The 27735-nt window shown below is 51.0% G+C and overlaps 1 protein-coding gene, 1 long non-coding RNA gene and 1 other non-coding gene across 11 annotated transcripts in view; 2 read left to right on the forward strand and 1 right to left on the reverse strand.

Moving 5' to 3' along the window:
* Positions 1-130: 130 nt before the first annotated feature.
* On the reverse strand, positions 131-12659 carry Cyb561 (cytochrome b561). 9 transcript variants are annotated; one of them, XM_074045382.1, is made up of 7 exons: positions 12510-12659; positions 4313-4527; positions 3039-3137; positions 2662-2765; positions 2055-2212; positions 1646-1840; positions 131-308 (listed from the first exon to the last, which is right to left on the reverse strand). In XM_074045382.1, exons 2-6 carry the CDS (start codon positions 4515-4517, stop codon positions 1648-1650), a joined length of 759 nt encoding a protein of 252 aa, XP_073901483.1. In that variant the 5' UTR covers positions 4518-4527; positions 12510-12659; the 3' UTR covers positions 131-308; positions 1646-1647. The 9 variants fall into 9 exon arrangements, with proteins under 9 accessions (XP_073901483.1, XP_073901484.1, XP_020043936.1 ...); XM_074045383.1 differs by having other exon boundaries at positions 4313-4530; positions 12510-12637; XM_020188347.2 differs by lacking the exon at positions 12510-12659 and adding an exon at positions 11573-11698 and having other exon boundaries at positions 4313-4530.
* LOC141413691 (uncharacterized) overlaps positions 11702-27735 on the forward strand; it is a 19163-nt gene continuing 3129 nt past the window's right edge. The window contains exons 1-2 of the long non-coding RNA XR_012438476.1: positions 11702-11912; positions 15386-15529. This is a non-coding gene — a long non-coding RNA (uncharacterized lncRNA). The remainder of the gene's footprint in view (positions 11913-15385; positions 15530-27735) is intronic.
* LOC141414554 (small nucleolar RNA U13) lies at positions 13494-13596 on the forward strand. Its single transcript, XR_012439569.1, has one exon. It is a non-coding gene; the product is annotated as a small nucleolar RNA U13 (small nucleolar RNA).

The raw sequence follows: 27735 nt of genomic DNA on the forward strand, positions 1-27735 counted from the left end.
TCACTTTACCTTCTGTGCTCAGCCTCGGGACAATTTCTCTCAACCCTCATAGAGCTACTTCCACATATCTGACTGCTAAAGGTTCTGGCTCTCTGCCTTGCTGCAATAAATGAAGATCACAGGCAAGCGGTCTGCTGAAGACATTTATTGACTTATCTGTTGCACAGGAGGTGGGCCACAGGCAAACAAAAGACACCATACACATCTGCTTGGGTCCTTCTTTGGTCCTTAGTCATCTATGTACACTTTGGTAAGCAGATCGGCTTACAGGTTCATTACAAATGTATGGTTCCAGTTCTCTGTAGGTCCTGGCAAGGGAGACACTCAGTTACACTTTGGTGGTTTGTATAGAGTGAGCTCCCCACATGGACACATTTAACTACACAAGCGTGTGCCCCGTGATTAAAGAACTGACAAGATTTCCTGTCCTTGCAGCGGACATCATTGAAATGGGGTGAGCATCATCTTCCTAGCAGGTGAGAGGAGATGTGAAGATGGCTGGAGAGTGTGGGCAGCTCCAGCTGGGAAAGGAGCCCACACCCCAGCTCCCAGCTAGGAAAAGTGACATCACTAGAGACAGGACCCACCAGCCAATGATTAGGAATCTCAGTGACAGAGAATGCCAGTGTGTTTCTCTAAGGCAGCACTTAGGTGGGTACAGGGCAACTGTCAAAATAATAGTCAGGTTTGGTAACCAATACAGTTGTCACTTAAGTCCACTGTGTCTGTCTCAAACTGTCAGGCTCCTCAAAACAAGGAAAATGGGAGCGCATTCGCCAGCCCACCAAGCACAAGATCAATGTTCTAATCACATCATTTCTAGACTAAAGCCAGACAGTGACTCAGCTAACAACATAAAACACACGGGGCAGAAGCAATGTGCAGACACCGTAGGGCAGGCATTCATCTCATTCTGCCTTGGTCCCAACATCCTGCAAAGATGGACCCAGATGAATGAGGAAAAGCTCACACTCCAGAGCAGAAGCCGCTGTGGGTAGGTGAGAGCTGCGCCCTCAGCCCACAGAGCCTGCCTGAGTGCCAACCAGAGCTGAGCCTCACCACTGCGGGAGGGAGCACTACAGCAGAGAGCTGTGAGGCAAGTGTGGCTGAAGCCATGAAATGTCTACCCCGGAGCTCGTGGGTTAAGTGCTTTCCAGCAGTGCCCCTCCCTCTCCTGGGTCGTGTGCTTTGCGAATAATGTCACTTGCTCCACTGCCAAGCACTAATTCGTGCTCCACAGGTTCGAATTCACGCTACACAAAGCTGCACTCTTGGCTTTGCTTCCCTGCCCTCACTCCAGACATCTGCCTTGAGGGTGGAGCCACTCATCAGCTCCTCCAGGGATCCACACTTCTGCCACCACCTTGACGCCCAACCTCCCGCCCAAAGTCTTTGAAGGGGCAGCCTGTGCTGGACTCACCAGATGCGTCTACAGTGCAGTGAGGAAGGAAAGCGGAGGACAAGCCCTAACCCAGAACCCAGTGAAAGCAGACACACTGTACCCACACTCCCTCCTCTGACCCAACCTCCCACAGAGACTGAAGACTCTCGGCCTTAGCAGGGGTGAGCAAAAAGATGCCTACAGGAACCCCACAGAATCGAGGGAGCCACCCCCACCGGGCCCCTGCCCAGGACGAGGGCTGACCATTACTGGGAGCTGGGACTGTCTCCCTCCGTCAGCCTCTTGAAGTCCATGGAAAGGGCTTGCTCTTCAGCCTGGGGAGGCCGCTTCCAGTCAGCTTGAGCCAGGACGTAGAGCACAACCACCCCAAAGCAGACCAGCAGCAGGCCCAGCACGTTGGCCAGGACCCCCTCAGGCTGGAATGTGCTGTACTTGACCCTACAGGGGAGGACAGAAGGGAGAAGCCACCCAACAGGTCCCAGTTGGCCCAAGTGCCATTCCTATGCTGCACCTTAAGGATGCTTTGGTTTGGCAACATCGACCCCCCCCCACCGTCCCTCCCAGAAAGAAAACCCACTGCTGCCTAAGTCCACAAAAAAGCCACTCAGAAAGCAAACGTCCAGCAAAATGGAGGCTGTCCCAAGACACTCACCCAAGCTTAAACAGCAGCGCTTCCTTCAGGCCCAGCAGGGCTGTGCCCACAGATAGGACAAAAATGGTGGCACCAAAGAAGACATGCTGAGGGCGATAGCGGTTCCGAAGAGAAGATGAAGCTCCAGGAAACAGGAAGAAGCTGAAGCCCATAAGCCACTAGAAGAAAAACAAGAGATGATGTTGGACAGTGCGGAGGCCTCCAAGGCAACACCTGCATCTCCCACTGGATCCCCATCTTAGGAGCTGAGGCAGAGGGAGGAAGCACTTATGAGGAAAGGGTCCTGCTCCCGATACTTGAAATCTTTTGTCTTGAGCCTTGAACCTATTCCGAAAGTTCATCACACCGTGTACTGCAGGAGCTGGGCTTGAGACCAAACACACAGGTCACATCAGCAGAAAGGGAGGAAGGGTGCAGGGTACCCTGGCCAAGAAGTCCTAGGGTTATACCCATTTCAGCCTCTGAAGGCAGAATTCAACCACCTACCTTTGAGCACATACCCTGGAAAATGGGCCCCTCTGTTGCACACTTCAGCCTGACTTCTCTTTCCCTCACCTCCCCTGTCCCTTGCTAGTAGCTCAGAACCTGGGGTGCTGGAAAGTCTCACCTGCACAAAGTAAAGGACAAAGACAAGGAGCCCGCACCAGCTATGCAGGCTGTACAGGTCCGCATAGCCCTTCTTCTTGTGGTAGTCGAACACCGCAACCAAGCCTGGACCAGAGACAGGGGCCATGTGAGGACAGGGTTGGATATGGAAAAGGGAGGAGGTGGATGACCAGAGGGAAACCATCTACCGGCCTTCTGGGCTTTGGTCCGGCCTGAGGATGGCCTGCACCCAGTGTCCCTGACTGGGATGCCTGTGGGAGAGAAGAGGAATGGGGTGGGACTCCACAGCTTTGGAGAAGAAATGGCACGCATCCAGGTGCTGCCGCCCAAGCCCAAAGCTGCAGGTGAGGAAAGGGGAGGATGTAGCCTAGAACTCACCCACCAGGGCGATGATGAACGCAAAGATGTGCAGCAACCCGTGCAGGACCTTGGTCGTGCGTTTGGCCTCTTTCCTGAAGACCCGGTAAACCAGCAGGGCTTACAGGAAGGAGAAGGGGAGTGTGAGTGCGTTAGTGGCACTGGCCAAGCAGCAAGGAGGCGAGCACTGGCTAGACACTGATCTGCATTAAAGGCTTGTCGAGGATTGCCAGTCTTAGGAAGTGGAGGAGAAAGAGGGCTCTGTGGGACCTTGTGCAGCTACTGACCTTTGCAGAGGGCATTCACCACCTGCCCTGTCCACCCCACACACCATGCACACCCAGAGGCCAGGATAGGAGGCTATGCCAAGCTTTCTGCCAACACAAGAGGTCTGCCTTCAGTCCCCACCCACAGCAACTGTGTAGCCCAGTAGACACCTCACCTCTACTCCACCTGCTTGCCAAGAATACTGTGAATTCATTCATCTGGGTGTTTCGGGTTTATGGTGCTGTCACACTGAGGTGACAGCCAGACACTGAGTATAACTTTTAGCAATGTTGCTCCTTGGAGAGCCCAATATCGAAGCCTGACCAGAGCACTGCTGTTCTTGGGAAACAGCTTTTGGGTTCCCAGAGTGGACCCTGTGATCCCAATCTAATCCCCACTGCCCCAGTGAGCAGGGCCAGGGCCCCAGAGATGCATCTTAGGATCTGCTAAGATCCTAAGGTGACTGCCACCAGGACTACCTCTAGGAAGAGATCCAGCACCCTGGGCCCCTGGCCTGCAGACAAGATGCAGGCCATGCACTGCCTGGCTCCCATCCCGGGGACAGGAGCTCTAGCTCAGCCACGACCAAGTGCAGCAAGACATACATGCATACACATCTTTCTTTCTTACTTTCCAGCCACCCCTGAAGACAGCCTTACTCACAGCTGGGCCCTGGCTCTCTGCTCTAGAAGGTGCACACACATATTCACACACACATACACAAGCATACATACATGCACGCACACACATGCACACGTGTGCACGCATGCACACGCACACACCAGGGATGCCCCTTGCTGAGGCAAGAGGAAGTGCTGGGATCACTTGCAGAGCAGCTGCCACCCACCAGGTTTCAGATTTGGGCTCTGTCTTCCCAGGTTCCATCTGGCTTCCTTCTCTGTTTTTTCCAGAATCCTTCATTTGTCTAACTGAAAGATTCAGAGGTGACAGAGTCCCTGCAAACTGCCTCTCCCAGCAACAGCCACACACCAAGGTGGACCTTGGGAGCTGGCACCATGAGGACTTACCATCACCCTGCAGGAAGACCATGCCTACAACCATGCAGAGGGGGTGCACGTTAAACTGCTGGGCACCTTCCCAGGCAGTGCCACCTCTGTATAGACCCAGCCAAGCACCGGTCATGGCCACCACAGTCAGGCCCAGCAGCTGGGAGAAGAACACGTAGTACGGCAGCACACTAGGCGTGGATGCCAGGCTAGTGCCACTCTCCATAGTGAGGCTGCTGCTGCAAGAAAGACACAGAGCTCAGAAGAGACACCCACCACCTCCAAACGTGCCCCACCTCCACACATCACCCCTGCCACCTCCTCTCCCCCTGTGCCAAAGCAGCGCTGCTTGCTCTCCCACCCACAAGACACCTCCCTGCCACTGTCCTAGGGCAGGGTCCCCAAGTCCCAAGAGCAGTACAGCAGGAGGCCCAGCCTTCGCATGGAGATGGACCTGACCTGAGTTCCACGTGCAAGGAGGGCACAAAGGAAGACACCCCAGTTCTGATGGGAGCATGTGCCCCAGCCTATACGGTATTTGTCTCATGAGGTTTTCTCAGGGGGGTTACAGGTAAATCACAGAGAAGTGAGCACACTCTTAGTATGCCTCCCATCTTCACCTCTTCCCCTTCCCCCATTTTTAAGCTCCAAGCTAGAGATGAGGGTGAGTCCTCCCCACCCCCACCCAGAGCTGCTCTGGCCTGTGGAGTAACTGTGCCCTGCGCTGCTGAGCCCTCAGTGTCCTTTCCTTCCTGCTGTGCTCCCAAACTGAGAGCAGGTAAGGGCTGCTCTCCTCCCTTAGGCAAGGTTTGCAGAACTGAAAGTGTCAGAACTGCAGGTGACTGGATAAGGCCCTACTCAACTCAGCCAACCTCTGCGCAGGAAGGCAAAACAGGGACGTGGCTATTTAAGGAGGCTCCAGACAGCCTGGCTCAGGAGACCCATACGAGGTCCCAGTGTACACACAGCCTCCCTGCACGCACAGCCTCACTGCTCTCGACAGCCTCAGGCCAGCTCCCCACACCATACTGCAGGTCCTTCTGTGCCCACACCCGGCCCCTAGACAGCCAGAATGGGTGGAGAGAGGGCCAGAGAGGAACAGGCATGGCCCTGGCTTCCTTTCTGTTTGTCTTGGTGTTGGCAGCAGCCTGGGCTCCCTGCTATGGCTGGACGCTACCACCACCGTCCCCACCAGAAGATGTCAGAGTGCCACTCGCCCCCTCCACAGACAGCTACAGCTGTTCTCCACTGCCTCTCCCAGCAGCAGTGGGTACCAGCAGGGAGGGTGAAAGCAGCAAACAGAGGCTTGGTGGTGGCCTCTCTAGCACTGGCCCTGCAGGAGTGATCAGGCTCTGCCTCCACTCTCCAGTTCTCTGCCACACCTGACAACTGTTGGCAACTCTTACCATTTAAAAAAAAAAAAAAAAGGAAGAGGGCTGTTAGTACTGTCCACTCCCTGGACGAGAATATGGATAAGCAAAGAAAAAAGTTACAAGCATCAACATTTGATTTATATCCTTACATGCTTTTCTATCCCAGAAAATATATACTTTTTTCTTTTTGGTGGTACTGGGATTTGAACTCAGAGTCCCGTACACATATACAGATTTTTCCAGAAACAGGATGGTACCATTTTCTAACCTACTTTTTTAATGTAATATCATGCATATTTTATCATGTAAACGAACACACATGCACCTCACGGGTGCAGACTTCACACTTCTGCATTGCACAGCTGTTTGTCTCTTAGCCAAGACCCCCAGGTCCCTGCTTAGCCAAAGCTTAGGGCATGGCTTTCAGTTCTTCATGAGGTCACCTTACCAGGCAATGTTCTTTGCACACTTGTCCCCGGCAGGGCTAGCCAGGTTTCTTGTCAAGGTTTTGATACATTCTGTCAAGTCATCTACCATAAATACAGCTCAGACTGTAAACTCCCACAGCGGATGGGAGTCCTGTTCCAAAGTCCTGACCAACATGAACCACTATTTCTAGAACTCTTGCCACTGTCCCTGTCACTACACATATGACTGCAAAATCTCATGCCAATCCTATGCTCCCTCTTAATTCCAACCCCACATCTAATGGCCCACAGTGCTTCTCCACCTAGACATCTAACACTGCATACTCATCCAAGGTCAAACTATCCCTATCGTAACCAAATCGTCTTGACCTCCTTCCCAGCCGGTGGTGGGAAGGAGGTGGTGCCCTCCTCTTGACTTGCAGTGTGCACCCTGGCCCCTCCACAGGCCAAGCAGCTCAGGGGCTCCTGGGGGCTCTGCCATTACTTCCCTCCTGGCCACCCCAAGTCAGGGCATGCAGCCTCTCCCTCTCCAATCTGCCTGACAATCCAGGGACAGACTAGCTCCCTGGGTCCTGTCCCCACCTCCCTGCCAGTGAAATGCCAGCTGTAACACAATCTTCCCTTGCTTCCTCCTGAAGCCCTACTGTGCTCCTACCAGGTCCACATGGGTGGAGGAGGCTCTCCTGGCTCCCCAGGGCCAACAGCACAACCTGCTGCCTGTCCTGCCTCCCTTGGTGGACCCCAGCTCCCAGCTGTCTGCTCCCTGCACATGCCCCATAAAGTGACCCGCTCACCACTTTGTCCCCAGTGCCCAGCACTGGCCCCTCCTCTTTGTCCCCAAGGCTCCTTAAGCTTCCTTACCCCTCAGGTTGAGTCTTAGGTTAGTCCCGGGCGCTTCTCCACCAAGAGGCCCTGTCCCTTCTTGGAGGAAGGGAGGGTATCTTGTCCTTCTCTTAGCGTATCTAATACCTTGCCCCGACTAGTGCAGAAGATGTCCTCCTCTGGTCACTTGTCCTGTATCCTCTCCAGGCCACCTCCTCCCTTATTAGATTCATCCCCAGAGAGCCAAGAGCGCAGTCAGAATCTGATTAGCCCCCATCAGGAAGAACAGAAGGAACACTGCCCTGAGGCAGCTGACCTGCCACAGCTTCTTTATGCCACGTAGACTACAAAGGGCAGAGCAGGGACTTGCTCGGCCATAGCCTGCTTTGTCTGGCTCAGCCTGAGACAGGCAGAAACCCAAGTGAGTTTCCCTTCACAGGGCAACGAATGAGTGTGTGACTTTCCCATCCAAAGCCAAAAAGTCAGTCCTGATTTCCTTGGGAAGTCAGTGCTGAGTGCAGCTTGCAGCCAGCAAATCAGAGTATGTGGCTCAGGGAGGGGTGGGTGACCCAACAGCCAGTGAGCTCTGCACCAGGTACTTCACAAACTCCCTTTAATCCTCAACAGAACACTGTGAGCATTAGGAAGGGGTGTTACTCCAACTTGCCAGATGAAGAAATTAGGGCTCAAAGAGAAGACAATGAAAGACAAACCCTAGATGACTGCCAGCAACAGCTTACTGAGCTGCTACTGACCGCACTGCTAGATTCTGGGGCTATCCCAAAAAGACTGGCTCCCTGCCCCCAAGGGCCTGCGACAAGTTACAGCAGATGTCACAAGGAAGGGCAGTAAAAAGTCCAAGCCCTTATTTCTTTCTTGTTCATTTTCAGCAATACTGGGGTTTGAACTCAGGGCTTCATGCTTACCACTAGAGCCAGGTCTCCAGCCCCACCCTTCCTTTATCAAAGGGAGCACCCCTCAGGGTCTCCCACCCAGGGGTCTAGGTCTCCTGCTGGCATTGTGCCAGCACTTTCTAATGCCCAGTAACAAGGGTGACACTGTCACATTTTCCAAATACTGAAGTCAATCTAAAATCTGGCAGCCCTAGCTGAGGAAGTCACTTTGACATGGTTTCCATGGCAGTCCTCCCCCTCCCACGCCAGCCTCCTGCTCCCTGCTCACCCAGCCGTAGCACCAAGCACCTATGCTGCCTGTGGCTCTCCTAGTAGAAATAGGTCGGTGAGAGAAAAGGGGTTTCAAGAGGGTAAGTGAGCCACCAGGACAGCTCTCTTGGGCCATACAGCCTGGGGAACTGGGAGACCAAGCCCACAGGAGGAAGCCAGAGATGAAGAATGACTTTAGGATCTACAAGGGTCTTTGGATGTGAAGGTGATGCTGCAGGAATCAGGAAACCCACTAACAACAAGCAGGACCACCTACCTTGGGTGGGCCGACACCTGCAGTCACTAAGTATGGAAAGTTGAAATTTATAAAAAAAGACAAAATAACACTGGGCATGGTGGTACATGCCTATAATCCCAGCATGTGGGAGGCAGAAGCAGAAGATCAAGAATTCCAGGCCCAGGATTGATGGAGTGGCTCAAGTAGTAGATCTCCTGCTTGTAAGCATGAAGCCTGAGTTCAAACCCCAGTAGATCAAAAAAAGAAAGAAAAAAAGAAAGAATTCCAGGCCTGCCTGGGCTACATAGTAAGCCTCAACAAAATAAAAAAGACAAAATATTGAGTGGTGGTTCTGTGCTTTACAAATGAATGGAAGGAAGCCAGATGTGATAGTGCACATCTGTAATCCTGGCACCCTGAGGAAGGATGATTGCCAGGAAGAGCTCAAGTTCACGGCCAGTTTGTGCTACACAGCAAGACCCTGCCTCAAAACAAAGAAACAGTGAGTCAAAGGAGTGTTTGGTAACAGGACTCCCCCACTGCTGCTCAGTTCAACATAACGGATAGTTCTCTGCACCCAAGGAGGCACTGGGACTCAGATACCCCAATGTCTCTGGACAGAAGCTGACCAGCCTGTGGAGCATTTGCCAGCCTTGAAACCATTTGGGATTTGCTCCCTGGTAAGCAAGTGCCTTTAAGTCATAGGGTAGCCCCACACTGCAGGCTTTTCTTGGCCTTTGCACTCCCACAGCAGAACTGTGGGCTGCAGCTTTAAGAGCCTGGAAGTGACCACACTCTCTACTCTTGAGGTTCCTTCTGCCCTGGCCCCCTCTCCGTCCCCCAACCCACCACAGTCCTTTCTTTTTCTTTTTTTTTTTTTTTTTTTTGAGACAGGTCTCAAAATGAACCCTAAGCTCTAAATCCACCTGGCTCAGACCAAAATCTTGCAACCAGAAAGTGTTCATGTGGCCCTTTACACAACTACTCTCCTTCCTCTCTGAGAGCACAGGATGAGGGTGACAGATCTGTGGCAGCTTCTGGAACCTTTGGCTCTGACAATCAAACATGCCCACCCCAGTGCCTACACACTGCCTGCATTGGTTGCTCTCTTAATACAATTAAACAGAAACACAGCTGCCCCTAGGCTTAACCTGTGCTAAGCACCACACTCCCTCCCCATGCCCACTGTTTTATTAAAAGGCAGCCAGGCCTGATCTCATTACTGGAGACCAGACACTGCACATGCTGCACAGCCTGGGCCATCAGGGGGTGGAGCAAGGAGGAGGTTGGACATCAGGAAGCCTAGCATAGTAAGGCTTATTGTGTGTGTGACGGGACACTGGATCTTTCCTTGATGGGTAAAACAGCGGGCTGTCCTAGAATGTGATGAGAGGAAAGGCAAAGTGAGGGATGAGCTGTTGGACGAGGTACTTTCTTACCACCCCATGCCCAAGGTGCACCAGGAAGAAAGCAGACTGTTAAAGTCAGCATCAGTTACAGCTCTAGGCCAGGGCACCCAATAGTTAAAAATGAAAACATTTTCATTTCTGCTAAAATCAGAAGAAAAAAACTGTTAGCAACTGAACTTTAGAGTCAAAGAAAATGCTTGTTTTTAATCCAGTCTGAATGGTATTTGTCTTTATACCAAAACAGTTGTAAAAATGCTTTTATTAAAGTTTTGATTGAGGGACACACTAAGACCAAACTACTTGGAGCCTGTGAAAGTCACAATGCAGCCTGGGTCAGAAAGATGGGATTTCAAAGTGGGTCCACTGTTTATGGCTGTGTGCACCAGGCAAGCCAAGTCCCCTCTCTGAGCCTGCCTACTCATCTCTGAGGTGGGGAGACACAGAGACTACCTCACTAGACTGTAGAAAGATTAAGTGAGAAACTATGTTCAGGTGCCTAGTACAGTGCCGGCCACACAGTCAGCACTCAAGCAGTCCAACAAAAACTAAATCTGGCTCTCATAGCATCTTCAGAGTTGCAGAGCAGCAGTAATTGACACGGAGAGCCAGAGGACATCCAACAGTACAAACCTCTCTAATAAATCCACACACCCTTTCTGCCCACCGTCAGCACCCCCACCCCCAACCCCCACCACACACACAGCAGAAACTTCTGGGACAATGAGGAATGGCAGGATGGTCTGCTTTGTCATTTCATAGTCACAAGTCATTTATGAATTGATTAGAAAGTAGGGGGCGTTTTCACAGCGAAGCTGGCTTTTAGAGGTGGTTCATTCCTCATGATGCCATCTAAAGCCACTGGAACCATGCCACAGGAACCACCCGATGGGAGCAGAAGCCGGAGCTGGGCGAGTCCAGGAAGGTGGCAGGGAGGGGAAGCTGGAGGTGGTTCCACCTCGGGCTCCAGGAGGGGGCGGGGCTAGAACAGCCCTCTATTTTCCTGCCTTGGTCCAATTTCAGACGAGAAGTCAGAGCATTTAAAGAAGGTGGCAAAGATTTTGTTTTTCATTTAACGGCTCTTAGAAAACTCTTCAAAGACTGCCAACGTGGAATGAAGAGGGGTAACCAGAAGGGCTGAGAGGCAGGGGGAAGCTAGAGCCCACAGGGACCCTCCTCTTTGTGAGGTGCGGGAGGTGGGAAGCGGAGAGGAACGGTGGCCCCGCCACCATCCTGATGTCAAAAGCAGCCGCAGATGTCCCCACGCGCCATCCCGCACCTGCTGTACCCACCGTCCAGGGCCCCCCAAGGCCGATGCAAGCAGTTTCCCAGTCTAGAAACTCGCACGAAGAAGCTGGGTGTGAGAGGAGAAACGGGCCGGTCTACCTGCCAGACTCTGCGCCAGACCCAGCGCCGGGAAAGAGGCGGAGGCCCGGGTTTCAGCTTTCAAATGCTGGGTGGCACAGGCTGGATGATCCACTTCCACGCCACCTTGTTCTACGACAAGTTCGTAGGCGCCCCCTAGATTTAAACTTGGGGTCACCAGCAGTCTCCACCCTAACCAGCAGACACGCGGCCCGGAGGCAGCCCAGGGCCAGGGTCAACGGTGGAGCGGGGAAAGAAGGCTGCGGGCTCCCGAGAGCGGGGACAGGGACGCCGGGGTCAGGTGGAGCGGCAGGTGAGCGAAGACCAAAGGCCCGCCGCGGCTCCGGGCGCCCGGCCTGTCCCGGAGCGGAGCGGGCGCGGAGCCCCGGCCGTCCAGGCTCACCTGGCGCCTTCCTGCCTGGCCCCGCACACCTGGGCTCCGGGCTCGGTCCCCTCCCCCCCGCTCCCGGCCACCTGGCCGCCTACCTCGTCCCTCCGCGCGGTGCTACCGACCGGCCTGCGAGCGTCCCTGCGCCGCGCCCGGCCCGCTCTGCCGGTTCTGCGGGCCTCGGCGCGACGGCGTCGCCATGGCGACCGGGCGGCGGCGGCGGCGGCGCGTTGGCCGCGGGACAGACGACGCGGCAAGGGTCACCGGGGCCGGAAGTGCCCTCGACGCGCCCGCATTCGAGCGCCGGCCCGGCCTGTGCCGGGTCCCCTACTCCTGGCCGGGTTCCGGACAGGCCCCGCCAGATTCCGTCCGCGGCGCAGGACGCTGACCGGGGTGCACCGCGGCCACCGTGACCCTGGCCTCTGGACTCGAGCTCGGGTAACCTTCGGAACCGGCTCGCGACCTGCCTTCCGGGGGCCCCAAGTTCCGGGCCGCGTGGCATCTGAGACCGCAGCCTGCCCAGCCTGACTCAGTGGCCCTGGGCAAAACTGGGGGGATGGGAGGCCGGGTTGGCCCAGGCGGGGGCAGGGCGGGTTATCCAGGCCTAGGGGGCAGGATGGGAACCCCCAAGCCCAGAGGGAAGGGACGTGGGGCGCCGAGAGAACAGTCACCCTGCCCAGGGCTCCTCTGGGGGCCTCCTGATTTCCTTGCTCCAGATCCTCCCTCGGGGCCCTCCAGCCTTCAAGCCTTCCCTGCTCTCGCCCCGCCCCAGCTCATGAGGCCGCTAGGTGTCAGGCATGGACCGGGCCTTGGCCCATGCTGCAGCGGGAACCCCCGGGGACACCTTCTCCCCAACCCGTGTGGGAAGATGCACTTTACTGGAAAGCCGGGACTAACCCTTTCCCATTACCATCTACGCGCGAGCGCGCGCACACACACACACACACACACACACACACACACGTGTACACACACACACGTACACACACGTACACCCAGAAACCCGCTTAAGGATAGTTACTGGCTCTCACCCACCTCTCGTGAAAGCCTAGACCTGATGCCAAGGTCCACAGCCTCCCCTGCCCCAGGCACTAAGAGAGGAGGTTGCCAAGGCTGAGAGCCAGCTCCTTCAGCAGACCCGTCCTGGCCCCCTATCCAGGAAATGCTATGGGTAGATAAGGAGTCCAGCTCAGACTTCCTACAAGCTGGGAACAAAGGGTTCTTTCCTGTTGGATGCCTGGCGAGAGACTCACCAAGAGTCCAAGAGTAGAAGGAAAATGGGGCTTCCTACTCCCCACCCCTCCACCCCCCCAGCCCCCACCCCCGCAGAGGCAAATGGGCCTCAGCTAAAGGAACTGACCTCTCTCACTTGCCCTTGCTTTCTGCAGGCAGAGGCCAGAATGGAGCCCCTGGGGACCTGGTACCCCTCCCAGGGAGAGCATGCTGTCCAGGGCATGGCTAGACACAAGGGTGTCCAACTGTGCTGGGCACATCTTCAGATAGGACAAACACCACCTGGTCCCCCACCCCTTGGGAGTAACCAAGTTTAAACCATCCAAGAACAGGAATTATGTTGGGGTAACTTTTCATTTGGAGGACATTAATGGCTGTTTTGAAGTAAGAAACAGCTTCCTCAGTATGCTAACAGTGAATTGAACCTGTGATTTGAAAATGGAGCTCAGTGGTCTCTCATTCACTGATCAGTACATTTGAGCTTGGAGGAGGAGAAGGAGGAGGGGCAGGCTTGGCAGGACAGAGCCACCTAGTTACAGTGTAGAAGCCAGGGAGACTTCTGCTGGGGGCTGGGGGTCCTTTGGGACCCCCCACCAGGTCCTGCAGCTTACTGCAGCACTTTTCTCTCAGGAGGGGGGACATCCCTCCCCCAGCAGTGTTCTCAGGGGTCTGCTAAAGTGGTAGGAGAGAGGGACTCTGAGGGAGGGAAAGCCATGTGCCCCGGGCCATGGAGACTTAGCTGTGAGGGCCCATGGATCTACTCAACCCACCTTAAAGAACAGGAGAATCCTTTTTGGTTCATAAGCATGATGATTGGGTGTTCACACCTTTACGTGACACGTGTGTCTGTGAAACCTTGTTATGACATCAGCATATTATCTGTCTGACGTGAAAAAAAAAAGCCGGGCGCTGGTGGCTCACGCCAGTAATCCTGGCTACTCAGGAGGCAGAGATCAGGAGGATGGAGGTTTGAAGCCAGCCCAGGCAAATAGTTTTTCGAGACCCTATCTGGAAAATACCCATACACATGCAGAGAAAAAAAACCAAAAAACAGGAAATCCCATCAAAGTACTCTGAAGCACCAGGCCCAAGGCCTTGTCCAGCAGCCAGACCAGGATGGGGGACCCCAGACTATCTTCCTCCCTTCCCTGCTGTGGAAACTCTTGCTGGGAAGTCTGAGCATTGTGTGAGCTTACAGCTTGCAGGAGGACTAGGAGAGATCCCTGACTGCCCCATCTTGGACGACCCAATGATGAGGCCCAAGCTTAGAGTGCTACACGTGTCCCTGGAAACCCTCTCTCCACACACTCAGACTCTGCCAGCCTTGCTGTTTGCAGGCCACGAAATTCACACTGACTTCTTGGAATATTCTTTCCTATATCATTTCTTCAATTTCCTAGGCTTATTTCTTCAAGTCTCAACTTAAACCTCACCAGCTCAGAAGGCCTTCCCTGACCTCCAATAGGGGGAGTAGGGTGAGGACTGAGGTGTCGGTGCCCCTCTGGACTCAGTGTGCTGGGGACAGCTCTGAGGGACCGCCTGGAGCACACTCAGCCTCTGACTAAAAGCTTTAAGGAACAAGGCACGGAGCAGAGTGGATTTTGTAATCACAGACCTGGAGATCAGGCCTCAGACCACCTGGCTAACTACTTCTCCTGGGGTTTCCAGATTCAGAGAGTAGAGGGGAACATCTCCACTTTCCACCAGGGAAAGTTGAATTAAAACCAGTTTTTAACATGACTATATCCCAAATGTTACATGCAAATGTACTAAAGATTTATCCCTCCACTTTCACTAGATGCCCTGTATTTTATGTGGCAACCCTACCCTTGCTTCCTGGATGGGAAGAACAAGAGAGGGACCTCTTCCCCACTTCTAGCAGTTGGAAACCATCTCTAAGTCAGCCATCCGCCCAGTTAAGTCTCACCCAGCTCACTTCAGGCAAAGTCTAAAACCTCGGGCTGCAGGGCTCACACAGGCAGAGATGGAGTCCTCCGTCCTGAGGCACTGTAACATTCAAACACATGCAATTCATTCTGAGAGGTTTTTCTTGTGTACCTTCTCTCAGTGGGCACTGGGGGTGGAGGAATGCTGGGGCTTCCCCCTTCAGGCCTTCACAGGCAGGTGGAGTCATACAAGAGCCTCTGAAACCATGCCGTCCAAGCCCAAATCTGTCCACCCTTTAGAGGGCTGTCCTTTGGGAAACCAGGATACCAGGACAGTGCATAGAAGGGAACTCAACCCAGCTGTGAGAGTCAGGGAAGGCTTCCCGAGTGATGTAGCATAGGATTAGATTGCTACAAAATGACCAGGTATTAGGCTGGCAATGAGACACACAGGGAGAGGACAGGAGCACCATTCTTAGCTAAAGGGCCAAGAGCCACACCAAGGAAGGCCAGGTGCGTGCAGGCCTGACTTGTACACCTTCCGGGCTCCCAGGTTTTTTGGCTTGAGGATTCCCTAGAAGCAGAGGAACATGCAGGGGCATGGGCCACAGGCTGCAGGAGTTCACATGCCTGAACCAAAGCCTGTGCCAATGCTGAGACGAGGGCCCTGCCTTTCGATGTCCCTTGACCAACATCCCCGGGCCTGCTCCTAGAGAAACCTGAAAGCATGCGGCTGCTTTGAAAAGCTTAAAATAAGACTGTGTCACTCAGGGAGAAAACCCTGTCTTCCAGCTTCTGGGACAGTGCAGGTGACCAAGAAAGCAGTGGCCCCAGCAGGACCAGTTGGAGCATCCATTGAAACAGCAGCAATGGTGGCAGGCATGGCAGCCAGACAGGGCACCAATGACAAAGCTTCCAGAGTCACCATTGAAGACAGTGAGTCACCTGGAACCTCTGGATTGTGAGGGGATTGGAGCTGAGGGACGTCAAAGGCTGTGGGTTGTCACCTTGTCCCTGATTGACCCCAAGGCTGGGCCAGTCTGAGAAAACAAAACCTAGACAAGTAACAGCAACATGGCAACTCAACAAAGCCAAGATGGAAGAGAAGCAATGGGGTTAAAACAGTCAGGCTGACTTTTCCCTCTGCTGGTCCCTGAGGAAACAGGATAAACAGGCTAGGGACCAGCTTTATGCAGGGGGTGGTGTGACCACATGGGACTGAGGTGGGAGGCAGCAGAAGAGGGGGTTTTCCCAGCCTTGCCTTGTTTCTATGCAGTCTTCTGGGAAGAGAGTCGGAAGAGAGTTTTCTCTTCCCCACTCTCCTCCCTCCCTCTGCTCCCTTCTTTCTGCCTTTCTTTCAACAAGGGCATATTGGGTACCTGCTGTGTGCCAGGCATTGTTCTAGGCCCCATAGAGAAAATAATAGGGAAGACAGAAAAAGAGTGAAGGAGACTGAGAATTACCAAGTAAAGTAACAGCTAGGCATAGTAGGACATCCCTATAATCCCAGCACTCAAGGTGGAGGCTATGAGACCCTGTCTCCCCCCAAAAAAAACTAACGCACACACATGCACACATTTGCATCAGGCATGTGTAGGTCTACACACAAAAAAACCTACTTGCACAGTTGTGCATGCTTATAATCCCGACACTTGGAAGGCTGGGGTAGGCGTATCAAGAGTTCAAGACCAGCCTAAGCTACAGAGTGAGTTCCAGGCCAGCCTGGGTTACATAGTGAGACCCTGTCTCCAGAAAAAAAAAAAAAAAGAAAGAAGGAACCCGACTTGCATGAAGCCTAAGTGCTGTACTTAACATAATGAGTTGTGAGGAAGTGGTAAGGTAGGAGAGGGGGAGCTGGCAGTAGTTGAGGGACACTCAACTTAAGGGAGGCTCTCTGAGGGAAGAGAAGTAGGGGTGCAGGCCACAAGAAGTTCTAGGGAAGGTATTTCCAGTGGAGGGAAGAGGGGCAAAGGCCCTGAGGCAGGGATGTGCATGGCCCTGCCCGGGGCTTCTCCCATCCCCACCACAGAGAAGTTAGCTGAGTGTGCAGGGCCAGGAGACAGAAACATAAACAGGTTACTAGAGAGGCATGTAGCAGGGACCCCACGTGCAGTCTGGGAGCATCCAAGAAGTCTCCGGAGACCCACAGTGGGAACTGTGCCTGAGCACGTCACCACCCCCTAGAGAGTTTGCACATTGGGCCACAACCCTCAGGGCATAGCCATCCTCCCTTCATCCAGCCAAGGTGTCCCTGCTGCCAGTGGTACAGCTGAGCAGGAGGCCCTGGAGCCTCAGCAAAGCTCTGGCACCACACTCTCCTGGGCCCGCTTGCCCTCCAGGGCAGTAATGGTGAGAGGTTTGTGTACCATCATGTCCTCAGTCCCACTTTTCTCCCTGAGGGTGGCCAGTCATTCAGTCAACAAATACTGAAGACCCACCTTGAGAGGGTCTTCAGGGGCACTGTGGAGAGTAAAACATCTCTCTAAGCCAGGCGAGCCAGCTGTGAGGACTGGTGCAGGGGTTGCCACAGCCTTGTGTGCTGTCAGCAGATGCATGGAGCAGGGGAGCTGCTGATAGTGACAGCCACTTGATCACCTCCATCAACCAGCCATAAACTGCAGGGCTGGGTCTCTTGCACTTTGTCCAAGCCTGAGGCCACTCTGTGTTCTCATCTTGGCTCCCTGCTCTGGATGCGTGGCCTCTGGTTCTCAGCCAAGCTCCACATCCCAAGGGTATGGTTAGGGTGTGGTAGCCCCTCTGAGCCAAAGGTTCAGGGAGACTGAGCACGGCCTGGAAGATCCCCTGACCTGGCCGTGGACCAGAACATGGGCGATGCTTCCTGGTTGTAGCTCTGTCGCAGCCTTGTCCCTGACCAGGACAGCAGCTGTGCCCAGAAGAGCAGGAGATGGGGCTCAGTGTGCCTGCTGACTCTCCAAGGTGACAGCGAGCCAGCTCCCATCCTTCTGAGTCAGACTTCATTTCTCCCTGCCCTGCCCCCCCTTCCCCGCCACTCCCCCACTTCCATCCTTTATACTTTTCTCCACCTTGGCCCTGGCCATTGCCTCCTGCCTTGAGTGATACTATCAGGTCAGCTGGTCCCTGTTGCAAGCAGATTAGATTCGAAGGGCACCTTGACCTTAGCCCAGAGGCTCCCTCATCCAGGAAACCACACATTATGAGAACCTAAGAGGTGGCTGGAGCCAGGGATAATCATGGCCCTCAGCTGGCCCCCCATCCAGGCTGATCTCAGTCTGTGGCCCATCACCCCTGTGGGGTTTTCAGTCCTTCCTGCTCTTCCAGGGACCCAAGGGCCATCCCTGAACAGGGTGAGAGCTCAGTACAGCTCCAGACTTCAGAACAGGTTGGGTTCAAGGCCTAACCCCACAGCTCCAGGGCCCCAAAGTGTTTCCTCAAGACAGGTTCTTAGCTTGGGCCTGAGGCTGTTGACTGCAAGGCTGCTACTTGGAGACTCTTAAGTCATGATCTGTCCCAACTCTTGAGTTCTGCTTCCTGGCATGGGGCATACTTTGAGAGCCTTTCTTTCCCCTTCCATGGCCTTCATCTGATAAATCCTGGCTGCCTCATGTCACCCTGGTGGCACACCAACAGCCAGCCAGCCAGCCCAGGCTCTTAAGCTCTTCAGTGGCTCAGTGCTTTGTCTACAATCACCCCCCCAAAGTGCCCAGGTGCCAGGCCGGCATCAGCCACACAGTGACCAGCACTATCCTCTCCCAACTCAGGCCCATCTACATTCCTCCCTGAGAGGTTTCTCTACTGAAGTCCCTGAGCCCTTCTGCCAGCTGACCATAGGAAGGACGCTAAGGGATGACAGGTCTCATCTGTCAGTCCCACCTGTTCTCTGGGGGATGGCATGCCCCGCCCTTTGCCTAGCCACTGAAGCCTGTTGCCACCGCTGCTTGACATAGGACTTTTTGCCTGACATCTGCAGAAAATCCCCTCTCAAGAGATGCTTCTTAGAACAAAGCAAATGACCCCCAAGTGAAATAAAACAAAATGTCATCTTTCCCCCATCATAATGTCTTCTGGGGAATTTGGCTATGGAGAGCCCCAAGAAAGGGCTGGGCTGTCCAGGCAGGGGCAGGGGCTGCCTGAGCTAGAGGTCCCTCAGAGCTAAGGGTGGGCCCAAAATGGGATTTGCTGCTTCTGCTCTGGGCCCCCCTAGTGGAGCCAACAGGTGGTGTCTTTCCCCAGCCCAGTGGGAAGCTGGCCTGACTCACAGCTCCAGGCTCCCACTACCTATGGTGGCTCTCCCTTCCTCCCTTCCCTTCCCTGTGGGTCCTCCATGCTTCTGTCTGGGCTGCTGCCATGGCCTTTTTCTGTCTCTCATTGTATCTCACAGTCTCTCTCCTTCCCTCCATCTATCTTCCTGGCTGACCAGGGTTCCCTGAGCTTCTGGGAAATTATAGTTATAACCTCTGCTCATTAGCATGTGAGCACAGGTGTCAATTTCCCGGCCTCTCTCTGGGAACAATGAGTAAGATACACACAGGTGCTGGGACACAGCTATGGGGCTTTAGCTCCCAAGTTGGACCCAAGTGAGGTCGGGGAGGAGACCCTAGTATCCAGCAAGGACCACCATAGTGGAGGGTCCAGGCCCGCACTGCTGGGACCAGTGGAGGCTGGGTACCTCTTCTCCCCACAGCCCTCACCACATCCACCAGCTTCAAAGGAGGCTGCATCCTTCCTTCTCAGTCCTGCTCTCAGCAACCTCTCTGTACATGGGCAGCCAGGCAGGGCCAGGTCCGGGAACAGCAAATGTGAGGGTGCTTGTGTCTGCCCAGTGGTCTCCATGGGCACGGGTGCTGGCTGAATGTGTGCCAAGTGCCATGGCCAGGGCTTACTCTGGTCAGGGACCCTTCTTGAGAGACAGTGGGTGGTGAGCAGGCCAAGGGGAAGAGCTCTCCTGGCAGAAGAATGATGGCAGGAGTCAGGGTCTGTGAATTGTGCTTGGCAGGCCCCTGTACAAAGACCACTGACCTGTTAGGATAAAGGAACCTGGCTTAGAGCCACAAACATGTTTCAGTTTGCTAAGTAAAGACATTTTTTAGAATACCTGGGCTGGCGGAGTGGCTCAAGTGGTAGAGCACCTACCTAGCAAGTTTGAGGCCCTGTGTTCAAACCCCAGTACCACCAAAAAAACAAACAACAACAAAAAAAAAAAACACCAGACCCTATCTGAAAAATAACTAAAGCAGAAAGGGCCAGGGTCCTGGCTCAAACAGTAGAGTGCAGCCCTGAGTTCAAACCCAGTTATGAAAAACAAAAGAAAAAGAAAAAAACCTAAACCTTCTTGCCCTGCCTGAATCTTCTTCTGCCTCTGTTCCCATCATTCCCCACCCGCCCACTGAAAGGCATCACTGCCCCTCCCTCCTCCTCCCCTCCCCCTCCTCCTCCTCCTCCTCCTCCTCCTCCTCCTCCTCCTCCTTCCTCTCTTTCCCTTCTCCCCTCCCCTCCCCCTGGGCCCAGCACACTTTCTTGCCCCAGCTGTGCTGCCTGTGGTCTCTGCACTCACTGGCTGGTCTTTTCCTCTCTCTCAGGAGATGCTGTGAAATGGCCAGAGCAGCTGGCCCTCCCTTCCAGCCTGTCTGTCACTCCTCACTCCCCTGGAGCTGAGCCCTTCTGTTCCCTCTGCTCCACCAGCGACACCCCCAGTCACATTCAAACCCCTGCCAGGCCAGGCTACACCATGCCACTCCAGCTGGTCTGGCTCTCCTGGGTCTGGAAGTGTGTTGAGGAAGAGAGAGTAAAAGGCAAGGGGAGGGGTGGCGGGGGTGGGGGGGGAGATGCTTTAATGAAGACCAGGCCGCATTAGGCAATGGGAGGGACAACAGTGAGTCAAAGATTACTCAGATGTTCCTGGCCTGTGAAGCAGGGATGTATCAGCTGTCCGCAGTCAGGGCTGAGTCCTAGGCCTGGAATGAAGGAGCACCTGGTGTTGCCCTGCTTCCTGGAAGTCTGGGGCCTGACACGTGCGTGCAGAGTGCGCTGGAGTCCCGTTGGGCATATTGAGGGTGTGATCTTTGACATGTCAACATTTTAAGGGTTTTTTTTCCCATTGTAGTAAGTACATATAAAATTTGCTAGCTCAATCAGGTCTAAATGTGCAGTGCAGCGGTGTGACACACATTCCTAGTGTATAGCCATCACTACCCTCTGTCCACAGAAACTTGTCCCCATTAAACACTAACTCACCTCCCTCTGACCCAGGGATGTTAGCAATTTTTAAAAACATTGCTTATTAAGTTTGTGGTTAACCTAAAGCTGGAGGGAAGAACTCAAATGAAACATGAAAAAAGTGTCTAAAAAGACAGGATTGGGGCCAGGCATGGTGGCACACCTGTAATCCCAGCACTTGGGTAGATGAGCCCCTCTCTCAAAAAACAAAACAAAATAAATAAAAAGTATTGCTGGGACTGGGGCTATAGCCTGCGTAGCATGTTCAAGCAAACTTCTCCCCAAAAACCAACAACAGAAAAACCACCAGGAAATTTACATGGCAAGTCACAAAATGGTAATGATGTCAGCAGGATATTTAAATGTCAAAGGATTAATATCCAGAATATATGAAGAATGCTCATGAATCAATAAGAAAAAGAAAAAAAAAAAAAAAACTAGGTACCAGGCATGGTGGTGCACAGCTGTAATCCCAGCACTTAGGAGGCCGAGGCAAAAGGATTTCAAATTTAATACCAGCCTGGGCAACATTAAAAAAAAAAAAAAGCCAGCAAGATGACTCTTGTCACAAAGCCCTTCTCACATGGAGAGGGAAAGGAGGGACTGTGTCACAAAGGCCATGCAAAGCCAATTCTTCCTCATCCAGGACCTGTATCCCTTAGACGGTCGCACAGTGCACTTAAACCTCCTGCAGCTAGTTCCTGTATTTTCTTCTCAGACACATAGCTTTTCTGCACGTTAATTCCCATGATTTGTGTTAGTTAACAATACAGTAAATGCTGTTTAGAACCGCTGACAAAAATCACAGGTCACCACATGTTCTGCAGATCTAAAGATTTAGATGGGGGTGGTGGCTCATACCTGTAATCCTAACGCTGGGGAGGCTGAGGCAGGATTGCAAGTTTGAGGCCCAGACCAACCTGGACTAGATAGGGAGACCCTGACTTCCCCTCCTCTAAAAACAAAAAAAAAAGAAAGACTTAGCAGTTAGCATCTTAACCAGCTCTAGATGGAGCTTCTCTTCAGCAGAAAGATTAGGAAGGAGTGGAAAGGCAAAGGAAGGGAGAAGCAAAGAACATCTCTAAAGGAGGCCCTGTTTAACAAACTTTTTTTTCTTTTTGGTGCTGGGGATCAAACCCAGGGCTTTGCACGTGGTAATCATGTGCTCTTCCCCAGACCTACACCCCAGCCTCCAAATCAGTACCACAAGAAAGCAAAATAGCATTTGGATACCCTTGACCCAGCAATGTTATTTGCAGTATATCCCTTAGAGCAGTACTTCTCCAAATGTGGGGAAGCCCCGGTTTTGTTTTTGTTTTAATTTCGAATCTGTTGGGAGAATGATACTTTTGTAAGATGCAATTAAAAAATAAGTTACTGAAAAAAATGAATGGAACCACTAGAACACCCAGAAATTAACCTGTGCACATACAGCCATCTGGTTTTCAACAAAGCCACCTAGAACACAAATCAGAGCAGGGAGCATCTCTTCAGCAAATGGTGTTTCAGAAACTGGATCCCAACCTCTTTTACCATATACAAAAATCAACCCCAAATGGATCAAAGACTTAAAAGAGACCCAAACTGTGAAACTACTAGAAGAAAACATAAGGAAAATCTTTAAGACACTGGTGTAGACAAAGGATTTTTTTGGAAAAGACCCAGCAGTACAGGCAAAAGAAGTCAAAGTAGGTTTGGTCACATGGCTCAGCCTGTAACCTTAGGAGGCTGAAGGAGGAAAAGCAAGTTCAAGGTTAACCTGGGCTGCATAGCAAGACCCTGTATCTAAATAAATAAATAACATTAGACAACTAGGATTGTAAGAGGTGCTTAGTCTACTTTTGCTGAAAAGCATGAACTCCTTACTCAGGCCCATGAATTGACTAAAAGCAGGAGAAAGTCTTGGCCTCTGTTCTCCCATTTTCTATCTGTCTTTGCTCTGAGCCACTCTCTCTGCAGTCACCTTGAGTTCCAGGAAAGACAGATGATAGCATCTTCATGATAAGGGAACGAAAGCACCCCCAACAGTAAACCCTACTCAGGATGAACCACCTGCCTGACTCCAGATAACAACTCCAGAACCTCTCCCAGAACAAGGACTGAGATAATGACAAAGCTGACCACACCTGTGTCTGGGACTGCTTAACCATGCATGTCTTTGTCCCCTAACCCCGGTTCTTTGTCTATTTTAACCCGTAGCCCATGTATGCACCCTGATCTATTTATCTGATAAGCGTTAATATCCAAAACTCATGAGTAGCTCAAATCATTCAATGACATAAGAACAAGTAACCCAACTGAAAAATGTCAAGGGGTTGGATATAACTTAGTGGGACACTTGCCTGGCATATGTGAAGCCTTGAGTTCAATTCCCAGCACTACACAAAAAGAAAAAGGGCAAATAATCTGAATAGACACACAGAGCTGGGTGTAACCCTAGTACTTAGAGGTAGAAATAGGAAGATCAAATGTTTGAGGCCAGCCTAGGCTACATATGGAGTTCAAGGCTAGCCTGACCTAGCCTGACCTAATGCCAGGATGGTGGCTCATATCTGTAATTCCAGCCTATAGTAGGCTGAAGCAGGAGAATCACAAGCTCCAAGATAGCCTAGGCTACAGAGCAAAGCCCTTTCTCAAAAAAATAAAAACAACCAAAACGACCACCATCACTAATCATTAGGGAAATATAAATCGAATGAATCCACAAGGAGACATCATCTAAGAGTTAGAATGGCTATTATGAAAAAATAAATAGCAAACCTGGAACATTGGTCATTATAGGACAGGAAGGGTTTTTTGTTTTGTTTTGTTTTTTGTGCTTTGGTGGGATTGGGGTTTGAACTCAGAGCTTCTAAATTGCAAATCAGGCACTCTGTCACTCGAGCCACACTTCCAATCTGAGGCTAGGAAGTGTAAGGGAGGGAAGGGGAGAGAAAGAAAAAATGAAACAAGAAAAAAGACATACCATTTACAAGCCCTGATATCTTCCTATTATGATCGACAAACATAAAATTATTTATGCATACCAAGGAGACAGGTGCAAAATGTTACTGTCCAATCTCTTTGTGATAGTGAAAAACAAGAAGTTAAATGTCCAGTGAGAGGAGGTAGAAGTCATTTGTGGGGTAATGCCATGATAGACATTTTCAGAGTTGTGAAAATAAGTGAACTAAGCTTTGTGCAACAATACATAGTCTCAGAAACATAATTGTGGGAGAAAAAAGCTTCAGAAAACTAATATGGCATGATACCTTTTAAAAAAAACTTCACTGGGCTGGGGCATGGCTCAAGGGGTAGAGCATCAGCACCAGGCTGGCAGCCTGTACAGAATCTCTTGGGCCAACCACCCAGCTGGCACTGTGCTACTGAATGTGGGACCCGCTGCCACCGCTACTGAGGAATTAAGCTTAGATTTTACTTAATTTTAACTAATATAATATAAAATGGAAGCAATGTAAAGCATTTTTTCCATTAAACACAACTTATTGCTTTGGTAAGACTACACTTCACTTGGTTGATAGTTTGCCCCATCCAAATCAAGTTGTGTAAACACCAGATTTTAAGACATAACATACCAAAAAAGGTAAAGTATCTAGTTAATACTTTTGAATGGCTTGCATGTGGAAATGATACCATCTTAGATACGTTGAGTTAAATATAATATTAAAACAAATATTTTCTTCTTTTTCTAATGTGGCTATTAGAAAATGTGAAATTATAAATGTGACTCTTGTTTTGTTTCTCTCTCTCTCTTTTCTGTACTGGAGATCAAGTCCAAGGGCTTACACATGCTATGCAAGTGCTCTACCACTGAGCTGTACCTCTAGTCCATCTTGTTACTTTTTTTTTTGGTGGCACTGGGGTTTGAACTCATGGCCTAGAGTTCAAATGCTTGCTAGGCAGACGTTCTTACCACTTGAGACACTCCACCATCTCTATTTTGTTTTGGGTTTTCTATTTGCCCAGAGCTAGCTTCAAATCGAGATCCTCCTGATCTCTGTCTCCTAGGTAACTAGGATTACAGGCGGAGCCACCAGCACCAGGCTCTGTTATGTTTCTGCTGGACACGTATTTCCTTCATCTTAGAAGGGGCTCAGAAAGAACAGTGCTGACCTACAGTCTAAGTCACCAGACCCACCTTGGCCTCTAGGCACCCTTGTCATTCCACTTCTGCCCTGGCTCAAGCTTTCTACCTGGGGCCCTGACCCTTTCCCTTTTGCCTTCCTCCAGATGAAGCTGTCTTGCCTATTCCTCCAGCCAGCAGCAGCCATCCTCCTCTCTAGCACCTAGGGTCTCTTTGTTTTTATTTTCACAGTGCTGGGGATCAAACCCAGGGCCTTGCACATAGGCAAGTGCTTGGCCACTGACCTACAACTCGGCCCAGGACCTACTATGTATACCAGCCTTGGAGAGTTAATTTTCTATTTATCCCAATTTTTGTGTTAAAGGCAACAATCTTATCCTTCTCTCTTAGCCCAGTGCCTTGCATATAAGAAGTGTCAGCAGATGATTTTTACAATATTCTTAACACCTTGTTTTTGTTTTGTTTTGTTTTTTCATGATCCTCCTGCCTCTTCCTCCCAAGTGCCAGGGTTTCGGGCATGTGCCACCACGCCCCACTCAGTATCTTGTTTTTATGTGGTGTTTTACAACTGATGAGAGAGCTGTCTTTGTCTTTCCTCAAGCCCATGAGGGAAGACAGGTAGAAACTTTCATAGTTGTTGTACACATGATAAACTGAGGCTCAAAGAGGTTATTTGCTGAAGTCACAAAGCTTGTAAGTGGCCTTGGTTTTTCTGGCTACTAGTCTAGTGCCACTATACCTTGCTTAATGTCTATGTAAGAATGCAAAGACAGCAGGGCGTGGTGGTACACACCCATAATCCCAGAATTTAGAGGCTGAGACAGGAGGATCACAAATTTGAGGCCCAAGCTGGGTAGCTTAATGAGATCCTCTCTCAAAATAAAAATTAAAAACACATAAATAAAAAGGGGTGGAGGTGTGGCTCAATGGCATAAACACTACCATGACCAAAGCCCTGGGTTCAATCCGAAGTTCCACCTAAAAAGAATTCGGGCAATAGTTAACTCTGAGTAAATGTAGAAAGGGAAGCTGGGGCTTGAGCTGAGCTCCAAGGAAGGGGTAGGTGGGCATTCAGGAAGATCACGGTATTTGTGAACACCAACCAGTGGTCAGGAGACGTCCCGATGAACATAGCATGACAATCGAAATTTTGTGCGATTTTGTTTTTGAGGGGTTTTGTTGTTGTGATCCTGGGGATGGAAGCCGAGCTTACACTCGCTGAGCAAGCTCTCTACTACCCAGCTCCATCCCTAGCCCTGGACTTTTTTTTAAAAATAACTTTACCAAGATGTAATTCATATACCATAAAATCCTCCCTTTTAAAGTATAGAACTGAGTGGGTTTTAGTACATCCGTGGAGTTGTACAACCATCACTACTATCTCAAGATATTTCATCACCCCTAAAAGAAACCCATGCCCAGTGGCCAGTCACTGCCCCCTCTGCATCCCTCCCCCTCCCCCTGGCAACAACTTACCTACTTTCCCTAGTGATTTGCTTATTCTGAACATCTCATGTAAAGTGACTCAGAAATATGTCACCTTTTATGACTTTTTTTTTACTTACCATATTTTCAAGATTTACCCATGTAGCATGTGCGAGCCCTTCATTCTCTTTTACGGCTGAAGAAACACTCCATCGTATGAATATGTTACATTTTGCTTATCCATTCATCAGTGACAGACTCCGGGTTGTTCCTAAGTTTTGTTAATATGAATAATTTGTGCTATGAACATTTCTGTACATGTTTTTACATGGACATGTTTTCATTTCTCTTGAACACACACACACACACACACACACACACACACACACACACACCCTAGGACTGGAATTACATGGTAATTCTGTTTAACCTTTTGAGGACCTGGGGATCTGTTTCCCAAGTAGCTGTACCATTGTACAATCTCACTGGCAACATGTAAGGATTCTTATTTTTCTATATCCTTGCTAACATTTGTTACTGCCTACTTTTTTTTTTTTTTTTGAGACAAGGTCTAAGTTGCCCAGGTTGGCCTCGAACTTTTGATTCTCCTGCCTCATCCTTCTTAGTAGCTAGGATTACAGGCATGGCAGTACATGCCTGGCTCTGTTGTGTGCCTTTTTCATTTTTGCCGTCTTGGTGGGGCATGAAGCACTATTGCATTGTGGTTTGATTTGCATTTCCATGGTGACTAATGAAGTTGAGTATTTTTTTTACTTGCTCACTGGCTATCTGTATGTTTATCTGGAGAATGTCTATACTTGGCTTGCTTTGGGGTTTTTTTGGCAGTACTGAAGTTTGAACTTGGGGCTTCACCCTTGCAAGGCAGGCGTTCTACCACTTGAGCCACTACTCCAGACCCTTGGCTTGCTTTTTAACTGAGTTAGTTGTCTTTTGTTGTTAAGTTGTAAGCATTCTTTACATATGCTGGACGGCAGTCCCCCACCATATATACACGCCTGCTTTGCAAATATTTTCTCCCTCACAAGAATTGTCTTCATTTTCTTGATGGTGTTCTTTGAAGCACAGAAGTTGGTTTTCTGTTTGTTTTGGGGCTCTGTTTTGTTTTAAGACAGAATCCTGCTATGTAGTCCAGACTGACCTCGAACTTGCAATCCTCCTGCCTCTGTATTCTGAGTGCTGGGCCCTGGGGGCTGCCTGCAAATGTTTTTTATTTTGAAGCAATCTATTTTTTCTTTCATCATGTGTGCTTTTGTTATGATAGCTGAGGAACCACTGACTAACCCAAGTCACAAAGATGTATGCTATGTTTTCTTCTAATAGTGTTTTGGTTTTAGCTTTTGATGTCAAGTAAGATCCATTTTGAGTCAAAATTTACATATGGTGGGAGGTAGGAGTCAAAATTCATTCTTTTTCATGT

This window comes from Castor canadensis, chromosome 11, assembly GCF_047511655.1.
Source record: "Castor canadensis chromosome 11, mCasCan1.hap1v2, whole genome shotgun sequence".
Classification (NCBI taxonomy): domain Eukaryota; kingdom Metazoa; phylum Chordata; class Mammalia; order Rodentia; family Castoridae; genus Castor; species Castor canadensis.